The sequence below is a fragment of the Atractosteus spatula genome, chromosome 4, assembly GCF_055471065.1.
Source record: "Atractosteus spatula isolate fAtrSpa1 chromosome 4, fAtrSpa1.hap1, whole genome shotgun sequence".
Taxonomy (NCBI): Eukaryota; Metazoa; Chordata; class Actinopteri; order Semionotiformes; family Lepisosteidae; genus Atractosteus; species Atractosteus spatula.
In genome coordinates, this window is record NC_142709.1 from 13299658 (window position 1) to 13321232 (window position 21575).

A 21575-nucleotide genomic window follows, 5' to 3' on the forward strand; every position below is an offset into this window, starting at 1 on the left:
TTTGGTTCGAGGAACATTTCAAAATCTGATGCCTGGAGCGCTTCACAGACATATTCTGGAAATGCTCCTTTGAAAACCCAGCTAGGGTTAGGGTTAGAATTCCCACACTCCTTAGACAATTTTTACACTCAGCGCTGGATTGTGGGGCCCAAGTCAGCTTTAGGACAAGTGATAATTTGCTCCTATCTGCAACTTTTTTTAATAGACTTTTGGCTGCCTTTATTGTGTATGGCAAAGTTTGATAATTGTATCCCAAAACTGAGACAGATTAAAATTTCTAAGAAAAACAGTTCTAATAGATAAACACATTTAATTGTGTCTTTCTTTTAATGTCCAACTAGAAGTATAACAGCAGCCAACATTTAATGTTTCTCCTAATCCTAACCCTACAGTAGCCTAAAATGACATCACATCGTGCTTCCTGACATCACTCCAAAAGTTTAAAAAATTATATTAAATACTTTGTTACTCAAATTTTACTTCAAAACCAAATGAAAACCCAGACATTAGCAAGTTATTATGAAATAAACATGTAAATCACTTTTGTTGTAAATATGTTCATGAGTAGAAAGTAAGAAAAAGGAAATAATTTGCTATTTTACTGCCTTAAGACTAATTCAAAGAACTACTGCCAATTGCAGCTGGCATATCTGGTAGTTTTAGGCAGCTTTTATGTTTGCCTCAGGACTTTTGCTCCTACCCAATGTTTTAAATACTTAAATAGAAGGTGGACAGGTCATCATTTTGGATTTAATTTGGCCTAAATTAGTCTGGACTGAAAGTTAAGAAAGGTCTTACCTTATCCGTTTCTCCTCACGTTTCCTTAGCTTTTCGTCCTTTTGAAGAACACTAAGAATTGACTCTCTCTCGTCTTTAAGAAGGAAGGAGACATTAATGATCTCGGTGGTTTTCTCCATTTTCCTTTCAAGGTTAGCCCAAGGGGCAGTGATCAAGACCAGAAGTCACAGAGCAACAGGATTAACCAGAAAGGATGAAGCAAGCTGTCAAGTGCAGAATGTCATGAAATGATTTGTACACATATCCCAGGTAGACAAGCTATTCCACTGTGGTGTCTTTGCAGATGACATTGGTTAAAGGTGCCCAGTTAGAGTACATACATGTTCCAGGTCAATGAACTTCCATCTAGTCTTTGGCTCTGCTTGCTGTTCCTTGTGTTCAAAGTGTGGATTGGCATCATCCTAAGAACTCCTTTTGTGTCCCTCAGATGACTTAAGTGAAGTGTCTTCAATCATACAGGCACTGGAATAAACAGAAACAATTTAATAACACTGCTCTATGTGGCTATTCTGCCCAATGTGGATCAGCCAAGCTACCTAAACAATAAGGAATAACAATAAATATGTAATGTATCAATATGGAATTTAATTTATATGTATTATTTCTTGTTCTTTGTCTGTTCTGTACACAGATGTATTTTAAATGAATTTAGCATATCATCTTTGTTCCAATGAATATTGTGATTAACAAATGTCATTCAGATATAAGTATAGCATTCATAAGAAGCCCTGTGCAGTAAATTATGCTTTTCCTCTGATGCACATAATAGGCTGCTTCCTGTACTTATTTTGAACTCTGATGAAAGGAGTTTTGAATAACTTTGGATTATAAATATCATCAAAACCTTTGACTAATGTTTAAAATCGGAATGTTACTAAGCTCATTACTGAATGACGTTTGAATGGGCAGGCAAGTTCTTCTAAAAAAACGTGTTTATTTCCAACGGCAATGTGTTTCTCTGGCAAGTTCTATTCATGACCTAGCTCCATTGATCAATGAAAAAAACTCATTCAGGATTTCATTCTACTTGGGATGGCACAGAGAACAACAGTCATCATTAAATGCATCATAAATCTTGACATCATTAATTTAATCTTTTAGCTTAGGTAGACATATATGATTACTAAGAAACAAGTAAAGGTTTATTCCATGCTGAAAAGACACGAGACACAACGTTTCGGCTGTTGAGCCTTCTTCGGGTGTGAGGGAGAGTGGGAAACCTGCAGCTGATAAAGCATGGGAAGGATTAGAAGGAGACGAGTCTGTCATTAAGAGAAGGGGGAAGGTGTGATCCTAGTTTCAGGGTAAATTTGGTTTTGGATGTCTTTCTGCAATAGGAGTTCTGAAACCCCACTGTGAGGACGCAGACGGGAATATCAGTGTGATCGTGGCCATTCGCGTGAAATGGGAAACTAGTTAGGGTTAGGGTTAGGGACATAGTGACATTGCCATATCATCACCGGCTGAGGAACTGTTAGAATCAATTCTAATGTTAGGAAAAGAAGCTTTCCTAGATCTACAAATTACTCTAGTTTTATTTCTCAGCAACGTAGCTCAGAAGCTACGTAAAGTCAATAACAAAGTGAGAGGGCCTGCCTACCTTGCTTTACTTTCAACTGAAGTGTTTTGGAAAATGTCAGTGCTGATAATGTTATAGACAAGCTCACTGAAACTAAAGCACACAATTTGTATTCAGTATGGGAAATTTATAGTTTGTGTTATTGTGTGTGACAGGAGTCAAAATTAGGGACTAAGGCAGGGCCAGAGGCCATTGGTGAGTCAGGGAAAATGTGGAGACAGCTGAAGCTGAAGGGAGCAACAGATTTAAAACTGTTTCTTCTCCAGTCTTAGAGAGGGGAGCTGGTGAAAAACAGTACTACCACAGCAGTCTTAGTTGGGCAGCGCTTCTGACCTCTGATGACGCAAAGACCGCAGAATTTTCTCCATTGATGGGTTTTTATTTTAGCCTGCTATTTTGGCTCTCGATTATGAATCATTTTTATTCTGGTTTATTAAAATGGGATGGCTCCCAGGTGAAGAATGATTCTTTTTCTTTTGTAAAAGCTGCTGTCTCAACCCAGATCAAAATGATGATCTACTACTATATGCATTATTCCAGGTGACAATTCCAGGTGTGATTCCTTAACAAGGGTTATCACATTGTGATATTCTGTTACTTTATGTATTGCTATCAGAAGGATTGGATTACAGATGTTGTCATTGGACTCTTGATGTTGGAGTGCTATGGTATGTCCTCTGACAGTCAATAGTGTGGCAAGGCCTGAATTTGTCCCTTCTGACTCAAAGTCTCACCATGAACTCTGTGTAGATGTTTTTACCAGTGGTAGTAAATGTTTCTAGAATAAGGGAATTTTCAAAACTTACAGTAGTTAACACTTTTCAAAATAGTATTCAAACAGTTGTACCGTGCAGGATGCACAGCTCCATGAACCTCTCCATTGAAAATATTCTTTATTATTTTATGTTAAAGCCCCAGAAAAGACCCATCTGAGCAAAGCACAGTGAATACACCAGACTGGCAATAACAAAGAGCCTCAGTCCTTCAACACATTAAAATAACATAAACTTCCTGATATCATTTACTTTTAATCACAGCTGAGAAATCTTTCACATGTGATTTCTGGAACAGTCAGAATCACCACTTCCCCCTAAATGTGATACGACTACCAAAACCCCAAACATCCTACTGTGTCTGGCATCTCTCATATTGGATTCAGCCTCTTAAAACATCCTCCAAGCACGAAGTTAATCACCACATGGCACATGACAAGCTGCTGAAATTGAAATCTTGGAAGTCCACTCATATTTACAGCAGAAGTATGTGTCTGAATTTATCATTCAGTATTCATTCATTAAAATTTGAATGTGGAGCAAAATGTTCAATGGAGATTTACATTCTCAGACTTCCTTGAGATCATTAATTATTTATCTTTGGAGGCTTTTAAGGAGAACAAAACTAAGTCCTGGAAAAGAACAGGAGCAACCCTAAAGCCAAGCCTTCCTTTGGAATGTGTTAGTTGACAATAGCTACTGTAGGTGTGGTACAGTGGTTAAAGGAAAGCTTACTAAGACCACTGGGGAAAAAAAACAGCATGGCAAACAACTCTCCCTTCCCAAAACACCTTTACAGAAAGACCTAAAAAGGCTACAAAGCCAATGCAGCCCCTTAATGTACTATACACAAAAAATCACTAAGTATAACTATCACAACACCATAAAAAAGATATTGTTGATCTGGAATCAATCCAGAGAAGAGCAATCAAACAATGGAATCTACAAAGAGGGTGTCCTTCGCTGACAGGCTGAATGAATTAACCTTTTTAGTCTTGAAACGGTAAGGATCATGAGTGAACCTATTACAAGTATTCAGAATCCTCAGGAGGATTGACAAAGTCAGTTCAGGGCCTCTTCAGATAAACAGTGAAACACAAACCAGAGGACACAAGTGGAATGAACATGGAAGTGCATTTAAAACTGATAAATGCAGGCATTTTCTTCCCGAATTGTTGTGGGAATATGGAACACACTACCCAGCCATGTGGTCAAAGCTGATTGAGTAAGATTCTTGGATCAATTAACTACTAACTACTGCACCTAATGGATTAGATGACTGGAGTGGTCTTCTATTGTTTGTAACTGCTCTCATGTTTAAATATTTCTACCATGGCATTTATTTTGCTAGGCCATACAACAATTAAGATGTGTGCTCTGTTTAGAACACTCAATGTTATTTCCTTTCTTTGGTCTGAAGAAAAAGAGCATTCTTAGTAATATACAAAGAATAAACAACATTTCCTATGCATAATTCATATGATAACATAAATATTCAGGATAAAACTGTGACTCTAAGTTACTTTATTGTCGAACATGAATATTTGATTTAGGTATTAAGGGAATTCATGGGTAACCACACACGCAAACATTTTACTATCCTGTCTGTAGCAGCTGAGCCCTATTTATTTGTAATTTGTTATTTCAATTTTTTCTTAATCTAAACATTTAGAAATGTTAACTCTTCATGATTTTCTAAAAGTTTTTCTCTCATTCATCCAACAGCATGTGCTATCGAATATGATGTAAAAGTTTAAATAACCATAGTGCAATTCAGAATAAATGAGGAAAAATGTCCTGCATACTGTACGCTAACATGGTTGTTTTAATTGTGGATCCTCTCTCATGTGCAGGTCTGTTGGCCCACCACGTGTTTCTGCTGATGATTATACAGTCTATTTTTATTTTACATGTTTAATGTTATAAGCCCAGGATTTAATATGAAGTACCAGACTGATCCTAGTATGAGAGCATTGCAAACTATGAATGAATTTATATATCTATAGAATATAATTGTGTTTTGAAAGGAACATGTTATAGGGGAGATGTTTTTCCCTTTTAAAATTTCCACAGTATGTCATTGACTATTGTTTCATTTTCTTTCTGTAGCGAAAGAGCTATACATGTTGCCTTGCCAAAATATCATTAGATACAATTATAGATATTGATCAATACTATAGATTGTAACAGGTGTTTTATATATGCCCTCACTTAGCACACAAAATGTGCCTCAAGCAGAAGCTGTGAAGTGAGTATTCATTAAGTTAAATGAATCTTGAACTGTCTGACCTTAGGTCATTTTGTCGCAAAGCTATGGCAAGAATGAGAATCAAATCTAATTATTTCTGTGGAAATTGAAGTTGAAATTCTCCCAGTAGCATAATGTGGTGTTTGGTTGGTTGCGTTTGTGCAGGGCCACGTTTAAAAAGACCAAAGGCAGAAAAAAAACAATACCAGCCAAACCACATTGACTGTTAAATACAAATCTGATAAAATGGTTCAAAGATTGAAGGAGAAATGTGTTCTACAGTATATTGTCTTTTAAAAGTAATGTTTTTTGATGGGACTTTACCATTCTATTAGCTGGTTGTACATTTTTAGTAAACAGCCAGGACATAACAAGTTGTTTATTCTCATTCTTTGAGAATCATTGTCAAATCATTGTGCCTTAAATCATAGGAACAAATCTAAAACTAACATAGCTCTGGCCATCATTGATACTGAAAGAAGACTTAGTAATATTGTTGCTGCAGAAATACTAGTATTATATAATATAATACATAATATTATCTATATATATATGTAATACTAGTATTGGATTCATTATTATGACACATGAGTTAAGAAGAAATTAGAGAACGATTGCAGCTGCTGTTTAACAGAAGTGAGCCCAGGTGTTTCCCACAGGCACTGGATTTGCAACTGGGCTCAGCTCTTCTCTCTTTCCCCTTGTGTACTCCTCTTTCACCTGACGTAATTACTACAAGATAAAAGCTGACTATCTGGATATCATTTCAGTCCCTAGCTGAGTAAAACTTAATAAGAAGTTGAATTAGAAAGCTTTGGCTAGCTTAGCTTTCCAGTATCTATTGACTACCTGAGAGTATATTTTCAAATTCATAGCAATTATTTTTTCTTTTTTGATTTTTGTTCTCTTTTTGAATCCCCCAGAGGTGATTTTCAGTTTTTCATATAAATGTGTGCATAAACCCAGCTTTAGCCAAACTATTGTGTGGGTTAAGCATGTTGCTCTTGAAGTAATTATTATTTTCTCCCACTCATTTAGTAACACATAATTAAAACAACAATATATTTCAACAGCTTTGGCAACTTTAAGTTTAATTTTCTAATTCCCTGAATTATATTTTGCATAATGGTGTAGTTTTAGGATTTTATTAGCTATACTAGCACATTTGTTGCTCAAAATGTATAAATCCTTACAACACATGAATGTATAGAGTTACAATTTAAATTAATATACAGTATATCTTCAAAGAAAAGTAAAGAGGCTTTTCTCAAACTTTTACAAGTCATTCCCATAAAAAAAAAACATCACTTTACATAATATATGACATAAGCATTCCAACTGAGGACGTGTACCCTTGTAATTTGGGGCATAAATCGTGCCGTCTTCTCTCACGGCAAATTATACCAAATTGACTGCAGTGCAGAGTGTTATCTTGTTAAAAAATTAATACAGCACATCATTGCACGCTTTAAATTATTTTCTGACACTTCATATAAAGACTGGAATACATGTCCATAACGTTTTTTTAAATTAAAAAGGAAATTTATAATTTCATGCTGTGGATCTTGGAATTTTTACCAGGCATTTGAGCTCTCTTATTCCTGATTAACTTTACCGGCAGAATCAAAGAAGAATTATGTGGAAGCAAAGTGCTCTACAGTAGTATAAAATGCTAACTCTGTGTTGAAAATTGTTAGATTTTAATATGTACTGTATACAAATCGGACATTTGTCATTTCTTTTAAATTAACAGCTCTGTGATAATGATTGAATGGGTTGAGTCTCAAGGAATTTTGTCTGAGCCAACAAGGTATGACTGAAACAAAAGTATATATTTCCTTAGCAGGAAACAATCTTCTAATTTCAAATGATTAAAAAACTGGTAAGTTCACTGGTAAACTACATTTGTAGAACAGATAGATTTTCTACTTATACAAAATACATTAGTATGTACTAAGATACATTGCAAGTCTGTCTTTCATATTTAAATTAGTCTTATTAAGTTCCTTTTTATCAGCTTGGAAAGCATAACAGGTGAGCACACAAAAAAGAATGAACTGCTAACAGAATCAGATAATCTACACAAATATGTACAGTGTTTGCTTTTATTCCTAAGAAAATTGGAATTTTAAGTAAAAATTTCTTTGTGAAATTAATGATCAATTTATACAGGCTTATAAGGTTGTGCTGTCATCTTAAACCACTCTGTGAAGCCAGCAAGTAACCACCACATTATCAAATTATCTTTAGAGCTGTCTTATTTGCTTGAGATTGAAGCAAACCAGGAGAATAATATGTTTTTTAAAAGACTGCTCAAGCACTGGAAAAACGCACCAACGAAAAACACTACGAGGAAGAAATAGCTTAAAAAAGAAAGGTACGCTCACAAGAAAGATCATTGGAACATTAAAAAAAATCATACAAAAATATTCTGAAAAGTCATTCTTACCTAAGAAGAGGTCCTGCACATTTAATAACTTGAGAAACGTTGTTAAGACAGAACAGGCTTCCTTTAAGCTCCTTAACAGGTGCCTCTGGTCTTGACAAACCTGTCTTTCCTAGTTGTTTCCAGGGCTGCTATATAATACAAGCTCACACCCAAATGAATAATAAAATGTTGTAGTCAGAAAACCTGTGTTTACTGTTAGCTGTAAAAACGCCTTTAGGCTGTGGGAGAGAAACACAAACTCAAAATGTACGCAGGTATGTAAATACACAGCAGCAGAAAGGGCAGCTGATTAAGAATGGCACACTCAGCAGCATAAGGCATATAACTGCACAGCTGACAACATGATTATTAAGGGTTAAATATATTAAATACAAAAATGTACTAGAAGGGAGATTGTTAAAAAAAGGCGACTTACAAATAAAAGTGGCAGCATTGTGTTCATAAAAGTTCTGGGACGAAGAAAGAGTTACCCTTAGGGCATAGTTTTACAAAGAAGATTATAAAGATTTTTTTTTTCTGTGGTGTGTCTTCTGCTTCATTGAATGCAGACTAGTACAAGACTGACTGCAAGCAGACATTTTTTTTAACGTTTTTATGTGGTACTGCAAACAAATGGTGCTGAAAAATAAATGAACGAAACTTAGTCCCTGAGCACCATTTGGATTGGATTATTGATTCCGAATAAAGATACAAACACAATGAAGCAGCACATTTGAAATTTCCAAATGAAAAAGACAACACTAAAATTTTAACTAGCAATTAATGCAAAATATAAAGTCACCCTGACCCACATTCCCTAGATCATATATATTTTAAGAGAATTGTAATACATTGTTCAATGCCAACCTGATAGAAGAAAAATCATTCAAATATTTCAAGTAGATAGCTGATCAGCATAGATCAGCATCATTAAAATAATTAAAATTGTTGGCTGTACATCAGCAATAAAGGAGCCTTATAGTTTGAATAAAATACATCAAATGTGAAACACTTACAATATAGTGAATGATTAACTGCAATTACTGCAAATGATGAGCAAACTGGAGAAAAAGACATTAGCACTCACTAAGATAAAGAGTTCAGGGTGCATGAACCAAACCTGTCAGTGTACCGGTAGCTGTTTTTATATTTGGAGTTTCACAGCACTCCGGTACTGGAGTTTCTTGCACCTTTCTATAATCTATAACATGTTTCTCCCCTGAAAGACAGTCACACTAATGTGATGTGATGGTTTTAGCAACTGCCAGGGACATTCCCCACCAGCCCACAGCCAAGCAAGCAGGTGGAGGAGAACGAGCTGTCACAAACAGTAGATATCTCTCAATTCCCCAGAAAAAAAGAAAAAAAAGCAGCTACAAGCAGCTCAACTGTTTTGACCTTGCATTATCATGATGTTAAACATACCACAACAACAGTCGCTGTCGCAGCATATTAAATACTAAGGAACAGATGCAAGGGACCACAACAGCTTTTTTCTCTCAGCTAATAAGGAGACATTAAGTTGAAAATAATATGACAGGTGTTGCTAGTGAAATGTTTTGTTGATTGTTCATGTACTCTGAAATGTGCAGTCATGTACAACACCTCTTCAATGTGCTAGTTATTTGTCTTTATTTGTATGTCTTTATTTTGAACAGCTACCAATGACATACAGCAAATATTTTAGAACAGCTACCAATGATACAAAACAAATATTTGTGTGCCTGATCATAACTTCAAAGGCATGCTGTAGGTTTTGAGCTTGAACGTTTGAGCTTGAATTGTTTATGCATTCTGGTCTGCCAGGATCATTTTATGCATATCAATAATCTAACTGATCTTCCTGTTTAAGACGAAGTGTAAATGACCAGCACAACTAGTTGGTTCTTTCAGAAACAGACCATACTGCTCTGCTCTTGCTAAACTCATAGGAAAGGTTCTTCAAGGAATTAAAACCAGAGGATTTCAATCTGAAATCAATCTAAAACCCAAGAGCTGGGTGAAAGGATTTCTTCTGCCTTCTTGTTTCCCCTTTTCACAAATACAGCCATTACTGCTGGAATCCACTTCATGAGTATTCCACATTTCATTCTGCCTTATTTATTCCTGAGCCACCTGTGGTACTTATCACACCTAGGTGAAAAGAAATAGAAAACAGTATATACTGTATATATACAGTAAAGGTAGAATGTTCCTCTATTAAGGTTTACATGGGATACATATCAATTTTATGAACAAATTAAAATCGATAAACAGAATTCTAAATTTTATTCACAGCACATACTGTATTTTAGCTGTATTTCCTCATACACAAGCGTTTACAGGTAACTACTTTTACCACACTGATAAATTCACTGCTGTGGCTAGCGAATACAGCAGTTCATGTACTTCATGTTTCAAGAATGCTAATGATTTTTCAGAAGATACAGTTTGTGTTCATCCATCTGCACCCTGAGATGCAACAGTGCAGCTGTTTCCTAGTCTTTTTACTCAACAAAAGCTAAGAATGACGTAACATCTTTTAGATATGTAGAGAAGAGTGACGTAATTTTTACTTAGATTTACCTAGAAACACCAACATTTTACCTGGATTTGTAAACTAACACTCTTCTTTTGGATCCGGCCTCCTGTGGCTAGAAGGGCAGATGTTTTTCCTGGAATACAGGGAAGTACAGGGCCTCTATGCTCTTTAAAACTCACACCTAACAAATACTGGTACGAGTCATACAGTATTGTTTTACATTTTTTACATTTCTAACAAATTAGAAATCTCACATTCATTCTTTATTCATATTTCACTTGTACCCCTCTTATCTTATCATTCCTTCTTTCCACGGACAGTGCTGGATAGCATGAATTCTCTGAGGTAATATTCTGCTTTGCTTACCATTGGCTTTTGGTTGAAATAGCATGGCAGGGGTCAAGAGCCCAGGGAACACGTTATCATTAAACATCTTTATTTAGAGTGCGGATATGCAATGCCACCTGAGTACAAATGATTTCAAGCATCCAATCTGAAGAACTGCTTTAAAGATAACAATGTCTTATGGGATTATTTTTTTAAGAAAGAAAAATAAGGTAATTAAAAGAGAGCCAAGTGAACTGACAAAGTAAACTTTGACAACAGCTGGATTACACCAAACTTTCATGGCCTCATATACAACAGAGGAACAAAATTAACTCAATTAATCTAATTACAACACTAGATTTCCTTTCCCCTTTAGATTTTTTGTGAATGATCTAGATCTGAATATTTCCGTTTACACTAGCAGCTTTCTTATTCTACTCACAAGAAACGTTTATCAAGTTGGTCCATGTACAAATATGTCGAGGGTAGTAGTAATAAATTTGTAAGACTAGATGCACAATGCAGTTTAATAAACACATTTTTGCATTGGTTGAACTCAAATAAAATAAAATAAAACTTATAATTGTAAATGAACTATGAAGGTCCTTTTGTGTTTTTTCAGCAATAACCTCTGCTTATTCCTTTGTAAGTTCAAATACTGAAGCGACTCCCCAGTTTATTCTCTTATACTGTATATACCTTAAACTTCATTTAACAACAAACTAAATGTTTCTAAACTTGTGCTTCAAATTTACTATCATTTTCTTATGTTAATTTATTATTTTCTACATCTACGAAAACCACAATCATTATTTCCACTGACACATTTTCAATGGAAAGCAAGTGATCAATGTTTTCAAGCTCTCAAGCCGGCATGAAAAACTACTCGTTGGGGGAATACAATTCTAAGTTAATGGTATAAAGAATATGTTCCAGTATACCCTCTCCTTATCTCAGTACAATGCATATGTTAGTCATGTTATAGGTGTGTCATGTGTTGTAAACCAGCTTAAGTGAGAGCCCTCCCTGAGTACACAATAAAAAAATTCCCACAGGTTTCATTTTGTCCAGAGCAAACATCTTCACTGTTTGAATTTCTATTTACACTCAGTTTTCAAGATCAAAGAAACCTACAGTGTTAGAATCCTGTATATAGTAAGACTGTAATTCATTGGTCATGCCATTAAAGCTCTTTGAATTTGAAAGATATGTATTACACACCACATGACTGAAAGCATCTTTCAAATGCAAAACGAATCAATTGACTAGATGCTGATTTGCTTTGCATCTTTGTCTCTTTGAAAAATTGACTCAATTTTCTACAAGTTTGGTCTTTGACTAAAGTATTCTCACCCTTTACAGAATCCAAGATTGTTCACATATCTTTTGAGTAAATAGAAATGATAGAAATGTTGTTTAATTTAATTCATTTGTGAAGCATTCTAGCAATATACATCAGATATTCTAGTATGTTAACTAATTTATGATTTCAGTCAGAAGCATTATGCATCATAGCTATTACATACTCAGTCTCCTTTTGACTCTTGCTAACCATAATATGCAACCAAACACTGGGTTTCATCATAGTTATAGGACTAGAATATCCAATTCATTGCCATGGGATTTTAGTGCAGTTACACTCAATTAACTGCTGACAGATACTGGTTATTTGCCCTCTCTGGATGAGACTGCAAACTCAAAAATGACTAAACAGAATAGACAAGCTAGATGGAGAAGCAGAGGAAGGAACCCAAGAGTCACAACTAAAAGGTTGTGATGAATCTGATACCCTGTGATTCTCTGAGACATTACTTAATAAGATCCTTAGATCAATTACTGTAGGTAATAGAAACCAAAAAAAGCTCGAAGGGTTGAATGGTTTCCACTTGTTTACCATCTCCCTTGTGTATGTCCTGATTGAGAACAGGAAGTACCTCCATAGTATTTAATCTGCTTTGAGTATCAGTACAGGGAATCATTTTATCTTTGTCTGTTGTTCTCCTAATCAATGACACTAAAGTAAAAATGGCAGGGAAATAAAGACCTGCCTTAGCATATACTGCATTGTCTCTGCTTCTGCGTCTTGATGTCTTAATTGACATCACTAAAGGACTGTTGTGGGCCACTAAAGATACGGTACATAAATTCAGACAGAATGAGTCCAGATTGGACTTTGTCCTTTGGATGAGACTTTAAAAATCCTAGGGTGTTTCTCAAAAAGAGTAGGGGTGTTAACATTGCATCCTGACCAAATTTCCCATTGGCCTTTCCCACTCATGGCCTCCTAACAATCCCAATCTATGAACTGGCTTCATCACTCTGTTCTCCTCCCCACTGATAGATGGTGTGTGGGGAAAGTACTGGCGCACTATGGCTGCCATCGCATCATCCAGGTGGGGCTACATATTGGTGGTGGTGGGATCCCCATCACATGTAAAGTGCTTTGAGCGGAGTGTCCAGAAAAGGGCTATGGTATATAAGTGTAAAGAATTATTATTATTACCATTTTAGGATAACTTAGAGTCCCTACCCCCTGCATCTTTATGACAACACAGCACAGTATTAATAATACTATTATTACTGTAAATGCCTTGGCTGCAGACCTCCATTCCATTCACATGCTCTTTTTTTTATAATGGGCTGCTCCTTTTTCTCTTTACCAATCTGCTTGCCCTTTTGATATTACATAGTCTACAATTATTGTACAATTCAGTAAAATGAGCAAAATAAAAACACTAGATCTGCTTATTATTTAAATATTAGCATTCTTAGCCTTAAGCTAAAAAGATAAGGAATGATCCAGAACAAAACAGTGATCTATAAACAAAGCAAATGAAGCCACTTACTAATGACCCACTGCATGTCAATCTTGTGAAGACTAACCCTGCTGACAACAAACTAGTGATATGAGCACTACTGCAGGCAAATGCACTGAAATCACACCTTAAAGCAGTTAGAAGACTAACATTTAATGGAGCGCAAAATGTATTGAGGATTCCCTGGAGGAGAGAAGTCAGAACACTGTTAATGAGCCAGGATTTCACTGCTGCTGAAACCCACTCTCTTACATTTTTAATCTACTAAAAAATAAGGTTATAAAATAGAATATGACAGCATACTGTTATTACTATAATCGCAACTGCAGTTATACAATCTCAATTTATAATTTAAAGACAATTTTAACCATTTACATTGTATTTTAAAGACACAAATTTCAATGAACTGCCGTTCTGTAAACCACAGATGTGTATTTACAGGATTTTTAAACTAACCAATGATTTATAGATACTGATGCATCTACTGTATAAATAAAGAGATGAAATTTGAAATTTGAAAATTTGAAATTTGAAAAAAGCATCATTAATCACAAAGACTTTCAAAGTGCCTCAAATATTGAAGGGAACCCACTATAACTGAGACTGGATAGGTTACAGTAAGAACCCAGCCACCATAATTTCAAGCAGCATTGAGCTCCATAGCAAAATAAGCATAGAAGTGAATAGGAAAATGTATGCCAAAAGAGGCCACACTGTGTAAGCCCAAAGTGGAATTTAGCCAGGACACTGTTTCTTTTTATATCTGAATTTTTAATGATTTTTGTAATATCCACCAAATTTGGAATTTTTTTCACAGCCTGGCCTGCAACTACAAACCCATGACCACACTTAGGGGAGAATGACAGTGTAGGCAGACTCCTCTGACCCTCTGTAATTTCACTGCTCATACTTGAATGATATCAGCGATCTGGGGCAGTGACCAGATCTGACTGCATCCTGAATATCCAGATATATTCAGTAAGAAGCTATAGACGGCATGAACCTTGTCTCCCACCGTCTCACTTGCGGCAGGACCCAAGCAAGACGACTGTGCACAGGTTGGTTTTAAAGACAAAAGTTCAGCAATGCTAACTTCGCACACCTGTCCTCAGCAATGGTAGGCAAAGCACTTTCTCTTTGCACTGGGCAGAGCAGGCAGCTGACAAGATGGACTACGGACGAACCCAGCCAGCTGCGGGAAGGTCAAGGTCGTTTGGACAATGTATTTTTGACTTTCAAACTTCTTTATTCACATTATAACTCTCAACAACTGAACTATTATTCAAAAGACATGTTTGATAGAATATGAATGTGATGTAATTATGTGAGACTGATAAAATCCACAAGCTAGACTATACAACTTGATGTATTTTAACTCTGACCTCATTAACTCTTCTTGTTGACAGGCTGAAGAATCCAAGAGCTTGAGCTTAACAGTACCCCCTCTCAACGGGTAGAACTCTAAGACACTCACTGTAGAACAAACTCTAAGTGTGAATGAGCGAGGAGGTGACACAAAACTGGTCATAAAAATCTTGTTTCTATTGAGACAGGTGTGGAGATTAACTGTGCACAGGTTGAACTGATCTCCAGCCTGAGCACATAGTCACAGAAACTGGCTGATTGTCAGTATAGCTGAGGCTCTGCTGGTTGCCATGGTAGCTCTAGTGCATCCCCCAGCACTCTGACAGGAGTGGATGTGATGGGAGCCCCTTGTCTTTTCAAACATCAGAACCATTACAGCATCTTGTACTGTAGGTGGTTCAGTGGTGATTAGGGTGCGGGAACATTTCTCACCAACACAACCACATGCCGCTGAGGTCACTGACAGCTGAGATAGCCTGGGCTGGATGATTCTACCCTTTGCTACCAAGCAGCAGTACAGAGTCATCCGAGAAGCAGCTTAGATTATTTCAGTCACAGTTGGCTAGTTACATGAACTAGGCTCAAATCCATGACTGTAAAGCTCAGCCTGCTTTATAGTCATGCTCAACCTTTACCCACAAGTCTCTTGGGATGCTCTGATACTTCGTTTAACACCCCTACTCTAAGGAACAGCATGGTAAGAACTTTAATCATCATGTAGTTAGGATATTGGTCTCGGTCTCAAAGGATGGCATCTTATACAGCACAAGGCTGTCACAGAACTGGGGCATGGGTCCAGGACTACCAACGAACTTTACAGCTGAGAACTGGTTTAAAGGTGTCTTAGACAATACTGAAATATTCAATCAGAACTGAATTCATTTACAGGTACATTCTGACTTCTACTATATACACATTAAAAAGAGGAATGCAATTGTTACAGATTTAAATAGATAAAGTAATAATAAATTGAATTTATTTTGTCTTTTAAAATATTTCTAACCTTTTGCTATTATCTTGCCCTATTGGTCAATTAAAGTTAAATATGTTCACTTTGTTTTACAAAGAAAATTTTGTCCTATCTAACATATGTTCTCTTTTTTGTTTTTCACACAAATGCCACTTTCTACTTTTCTCAGAAGAAAGTGGTAACTTAATTCATAGCCCCAGCATTTTTCTTCCCTAGGCCAGACAGAATAGAGATCACGAACTCACTCTCCTTGTGTTTTGGAAAATCCCTCAGAAGACTGATGTCAGTCTGAAGGCACTATGAAATACTGCTGAAAAGCAATCTTGTCAGGAAGCATTTTTACAATATTCAGCAAAAAACATTTAACACAATTCAGATGACAGAGTTCCAAAGATTGATTTAATAACAAGCAACAGATCCAGATCTAGGTACTGTACTTCATAATCCTGAAAAAGAAAGAGGAGGCATTTTTATTTGAGAAAATGGATGCCAGTGGATATGATTTTCAGTGTTGTGTTTGACAGCTGCTGAGAAAAGTTGTTTTTAAAAAGTCTTAGAACTAGAAAATGCTTTAAAATATAATTATGTAGTATGATTTAATGATTACAAAGCTTTTCTTTTGAAAATGGAACTTGGTTTTTGAATAGGCTCCTATGCCTCTTTTGACTTAAGTCAAGTCAGTGGCCCCCTTTCAGAGAAGCCTACTCAGTCCCCAAATCCAGTCATTAACAGAGGTATCTTTGAGAGGTATCTTTCTGTTCCACTGAGAGAGTTGGAACAGACTAATTTCTGATTAGCTTCTGAATACTCCACTTCTCTTCTTCCTTACAAAAGGAAACTTCTCATTCCCCAGAACTCCTGGCACACAACTGAGCTCTCACATCCACAGCCAGTCTTCCCTTTTCCATGGAAGAAACCTGACCCATTCTTACTCTGCGTCCCCTGCCACAGAGACAGTCTCACCCTTTCACAGCCAGTCTTCCCTGGAAGATACATGTTCCCTGACTACTCCGAGACCTGCTGGAATGCCTTACGTTCTGGCACCCGCTTTCCAGCTATAAACACTAATCTGCTACACTATAAAGACTACAGAGAATTCAAACTAGTCCAGGTACATAGTACACACTAGAAAGACAACCAAGTTCTCTCTGAGGATCCATCTTTTTTTTTCTAAAGCCAATCCATACCATAATCCTTGCAAGGTTTGTCTCTTACTAACTTTTCAAGGCTAAACAGGAGTTAGGATTGCCATGTGGCTGATTTTAAAGCACAGGCATTAAACACACTAAAATCCAGAATACAACTAACACACCCTCTTTGAACTGCAGAAACTTAAAACAGAACTCTCCACCCTCTGTCCCCTGACTGCTGTTATAGTGACTGCTGCTGGTCCTGCTGCTATCCCAATTAAGCACAGGGCCAATCAGCTGATCCATTTTCTGAATTCCATTCCACGGGATTCCAATCTGTCAGTCAATGCAGTTGTGTCGAATTTACTGTGGTGAAGGAAGAGGATTTAACTAAACCACAGCTTGCTCCATTATTCCCCCTTTCTTAGTTCACTTAAGCAACAGCTTTGAGCGAAAGGGGAGTGTAAATTGGACAGCAGGCTTGATAGACCACCAGAATACATACAGATCCCACTCCTGACAATACCAAATCAAGTATTGTACTTGTGGAATTTATAATGTAAATTATAACCAGTTAAAACAGCATAACCTGTAATACTTTTTATATGCTTGTCTGCAATCCTATTCCTTTCGTGCCTTGAAGCCATTGATGAACCTTGTTGTAGCCAAGGCATGTGAGTGTGTGGCTTACAAGTACTTCAAATAATCATAAGGCTTGTTCATTCTCGCAGTAGTTCATTCTCTTACAGTATCCACTAATAGTTGCAAAAAAAGGGGGTGGAGTTTCAGATTCACTATGAATGCTGTAGCCTTCGAAATCTTGAAATCAAACACCCTGGAAAAGTGGAAAAATGTACTGCAAAATGATGACCAATTAAAATATCGTGTCATTAATACTGTGAGAACTGTTACACTGTTTAAAAAGTTTATTTCCTTTCAATGATGATAATAATATGTAATTTCTCTGGGTTCCTTTTTCCTACAGTCCAGTTCCCAAGCATAGTGTGAACTGTATAGCAATCTTAATAATTAATAATCTGGCGCATCACATGCTGTGCTAATACAGGTCTTGATATGTTTATTCATTTCTGGTGCTGACAGAAGACAAAAAGTATACATCGTTAAATTTTCATTTTTATTTGCCTTTAAAGGATAAGCAAACAGGATGAGTATTTATATTGGAAATGCAATCGGCAAACCACGTTTTCATAAAAAGTATAACGTCATCTTTATACGCACCTTAATGCAACATAAAGAGGCTTTTCTGTGCAGAACATAGGGCACACACAGGCGTATATCTGTGCCTTGTAACAATTTCTGTGTAATTCTATTTTTTTGGCTTGGCTAGACCATTTTATTGAATAGAGGCTTGTGTGTTATGTCCTTGCAGGATATGGTATGAATTTGTAGGATATAAATATTTAATGCTTGTTTCACATTCAGGATGAATTAGCTTGGGGGTGCTACACAGGAAAATGCAGTGGAACCAGTTATAGCAGACCTTAGGCAGAATGACATTTTATAGCCATGGACGCAGGTTTCTAGTCTTCGATCTTAATTTCAAAATGGACAGCGCATTAATTCACAGTTATATTTACACTTCATAAATGTTGGTATGCACAGCGTACATTCGAAAATTGTGAAATGCAAAAATATTTCGGGATATCTGAATTTTAAGTAATGGAAAAAAATATGAAACTAGAAAATAAAAAATAGTTCAAAGGTTGCAGAGTGTTCCAACCAGTAATATGAATGAAATAAGCATGAAATAAGACCTACAGCTCAGACACAGCTGCTCACGTTTACATGATACCAGATAAATGGGATTGATGCTGGTGCAGGAGTTAGATGGGCCAAATAGCTTTGTCTTGGTTGTAATATTTCTTAATTTTTTTATTCCCCAGAATTAGCCAAACATCACATGGGTGGGGTTGAGTCAAACAGGATTTCCTCTGTCTCCAGTGCAACTGACCACTCCGAATTTCCGGGTAAATGTGAACTTGGGCTGTTGGCGACAACTGAGCTCAAGCGCCAGTTAAAGCTAAATCTCCTGGGAGGGAGAAAAAGGGCACAAGGCTCAGACATGCATGTTGTAGGAAGTCTACACTGTCCTCACATCCCCTTTCAGCAGATTTAAGCTGGCAAAATATAAACAGCAGAGTGACTGGTGATTCCAAGTCACAGAAGAAAAACATTTTGTAGTATAAAAACAAACAACACTGCAAACATCAATTTGTTCTTAAAAGCTGTTCGAATATACATACATACTGTACCTTTTGGAAATATGTCACAATTTGCCCCCTTTTCCCTATGGGCAAAATGTTACAACCTGCCAATATACAGTGATATAATTACTATTGAGCAGGCAGTGTGCCCACAGGAAAATCTTAGGAAAGGAGGTCATAGCATATTGGAAAACTAAATAAGACAATTATAATTAAGAATCATTTTTCCAAAGTGGTAATTATATAATTATCTAATTTGCAATAAAACAGCTCTGTGTGAGTTTATTATGCAGATCCTGCAGCATACTGTACGGTAGTTTCATTCAACATGTACAGTAGTTCCAATCTTTGTGGAAAAAAAGTGTGTGGTGTCTGGGCCAGTAGTTAGCAATCTGTTCTGAATTTCTCTGAATTCTTTTTTCTCATCTAAACATACTGAAAAAATATCATAATGCCATTTTCTGTGCTTTGGATGTGAGCACTGTTTTTTGTGGTTTTAAAGAAAGCATTGTTCTCATTTGAACTGAAATGGTATTAACTTTAATAAACACTACACTTGGTACTATTGTCTTGTGGGTTTTTTTTTACTTCATTGAGGTTTGATTATTGACTGCCTTGTTAAAATCTAGTCGTATTAGTTAAAACCCCGATCAGAATTATACATCCATCCATTTACTAACCACGTCATCCAGTTCAGGGTTGTGGGGAGCCATAGCCTATCCCTGCAAGCAACAGACATTAAACAGGATACACCCCAGATGGGATACTAATCCATCACAGAGTACAGAGAGACAAAACCCAGACATTCACATACTGTACTCACTCCAGGGCTACTTTTCACAGAATCCAATTAACCTACCAGTACTGTATCTCTCTGGGCTGTGGGAGAAGGTACTCTACAACCTCAATGTAGATAGCATCCCAGGTCCAGAATTGAGCCTATGCCAAAAAGCACTGCAAGGCAGCAGTGCTAACCACTGCACCACCATTGTACCCTCATACTTATACAACAAATGTAAATCATTCTGGTGCTGTTTCTCATTATATCTTTTTAGTGAGATAAGTTAAAACCTGTTTCTATAACTCATGTCAAGACAGAAGCCCTTTTAATGTAACGTGAAACACATTACCTTTAGCTGTATTTACGTTGACCCACTCCCAAGGTAACTGGAAACAGAACAGCATTAGAAATATTTCCTGGTACTGTAGATACTTCTAAAGTGAACCTACAGTTCAGCAGTGACCGATTTGTGTCTGACTGAATGAAATAACTCACTTTGTATCACTTATTTTGTAACTGAAAAACTAGACATTGCTATGTTCATGCTGAGGGAGAAGTAGCCGGACACACTAAGAATTAAGTGCTCCGTCAGACAAAGGGGTCAATAACAAATAATATTTATATAGTCTGGCAGTAGCCCATGATACTGTAAAGCCACTGTAGTTAATTAAATGTATGTAAATTGTGAATGAATCTAATTATTAATGTAAGTCATGCTGGAGATTTTTCCTATTACCCTTTCTGTTAAAAAAATATCACAAAGAGGGACTTCTTTTAATTTTTATTAAATAAGCCATTTTGCTAATATAATTTTCATGTTCTTTGAAAAAGGGTAAGATTTGAGGATTTTGGAAAATTTAAAATTCTGCTCATTTTTTTCCTCATGCTATCTGCACCCTTAATTAATAGTAGGATTAATTTGTACTGTCTATTTTCAGTTCTTAAACATGTCAGATGGTGACTTTTCGTCACGATCGCAAACCCCTCCTCTTAAGGGCGCTCCAGCCCTTCCTTGTTTTCTCCCATTACCTGCACCTGTTCCCTATTCCCTCTCCCCCTTAAAAGCCAGACACAGACCTCACTCCTGGTTCCTCATTGAATCCCGCTTCGTGAGAACCTGGGGTCCTGCTGCGTCTGGCTCCGTTATGCTTTTAACCTTCGGTTCCTGATTCCCCTGGTTCATGGTTTTATTCCCTGGATGGATCCCCTTGGCTTTGGACACTACCTTCTGTCTTGGATTACCCGTTTGGATTTACTTATGGATTGTTCACCCCGGATTCACTCTTCCTGGACACCTGCACCCCTTGGACATGGGCCCTCTCCTGCATGACTTTTTCCCTAGTGTTTCTTCACAATTCCGGATCGTGTCGTCTGCATAGGGCCTGGAAAGAACTGTTTCGTGACACTTTTAACTATTGCCTTTCAATTGGTAAAATAACATCTCAAACTTCTGAGTAGAAAGAAAGTTGCAAATACTGTACTCCAGTCAGGGAACTTATTAGTTCAATTAAGGTTTCAGTCAGGTAATTAAGCTCAGTTGCAATGAAAATGAGCAGGTGTGTTGTCCTCCAGAATGAGGACTGGAATTCCCTGCCATATACAAAAACATACTGT

The 21575-nt window shown here is 36.7% G+C and overlaps 1 protein-coding gene across 3 annotated transcripts in view; it reads right to left on the minus strand.

Annotated features, from left to right (window-relative positions):
* The window catches only part of sytl5 (synaptotagmin-like 5), a 68928-nt gene that overhangs the window by 24002 nt on the left and 23351 nt on the right, over positions 1–21575 (minus strand). For 2 of the 3 annotated variants that reach the window (XM_088913441.1, XM_088913443.1), the window contains exon 2: positions 799–1260. In XM_088913441.1, the coding sequence (XP_088769567.1) occupies positions 799–917 (119 nt within the window). In that variant the 5' untranslated portion in view covers positions 918–1260. Of the gene's footprint in view, positions 1–798; positions 1261–7847; positions 7946–21575 lie in introns of those variants that run through there. The other variant, XM_088913442.1, reaches the window with a different exon arrangement.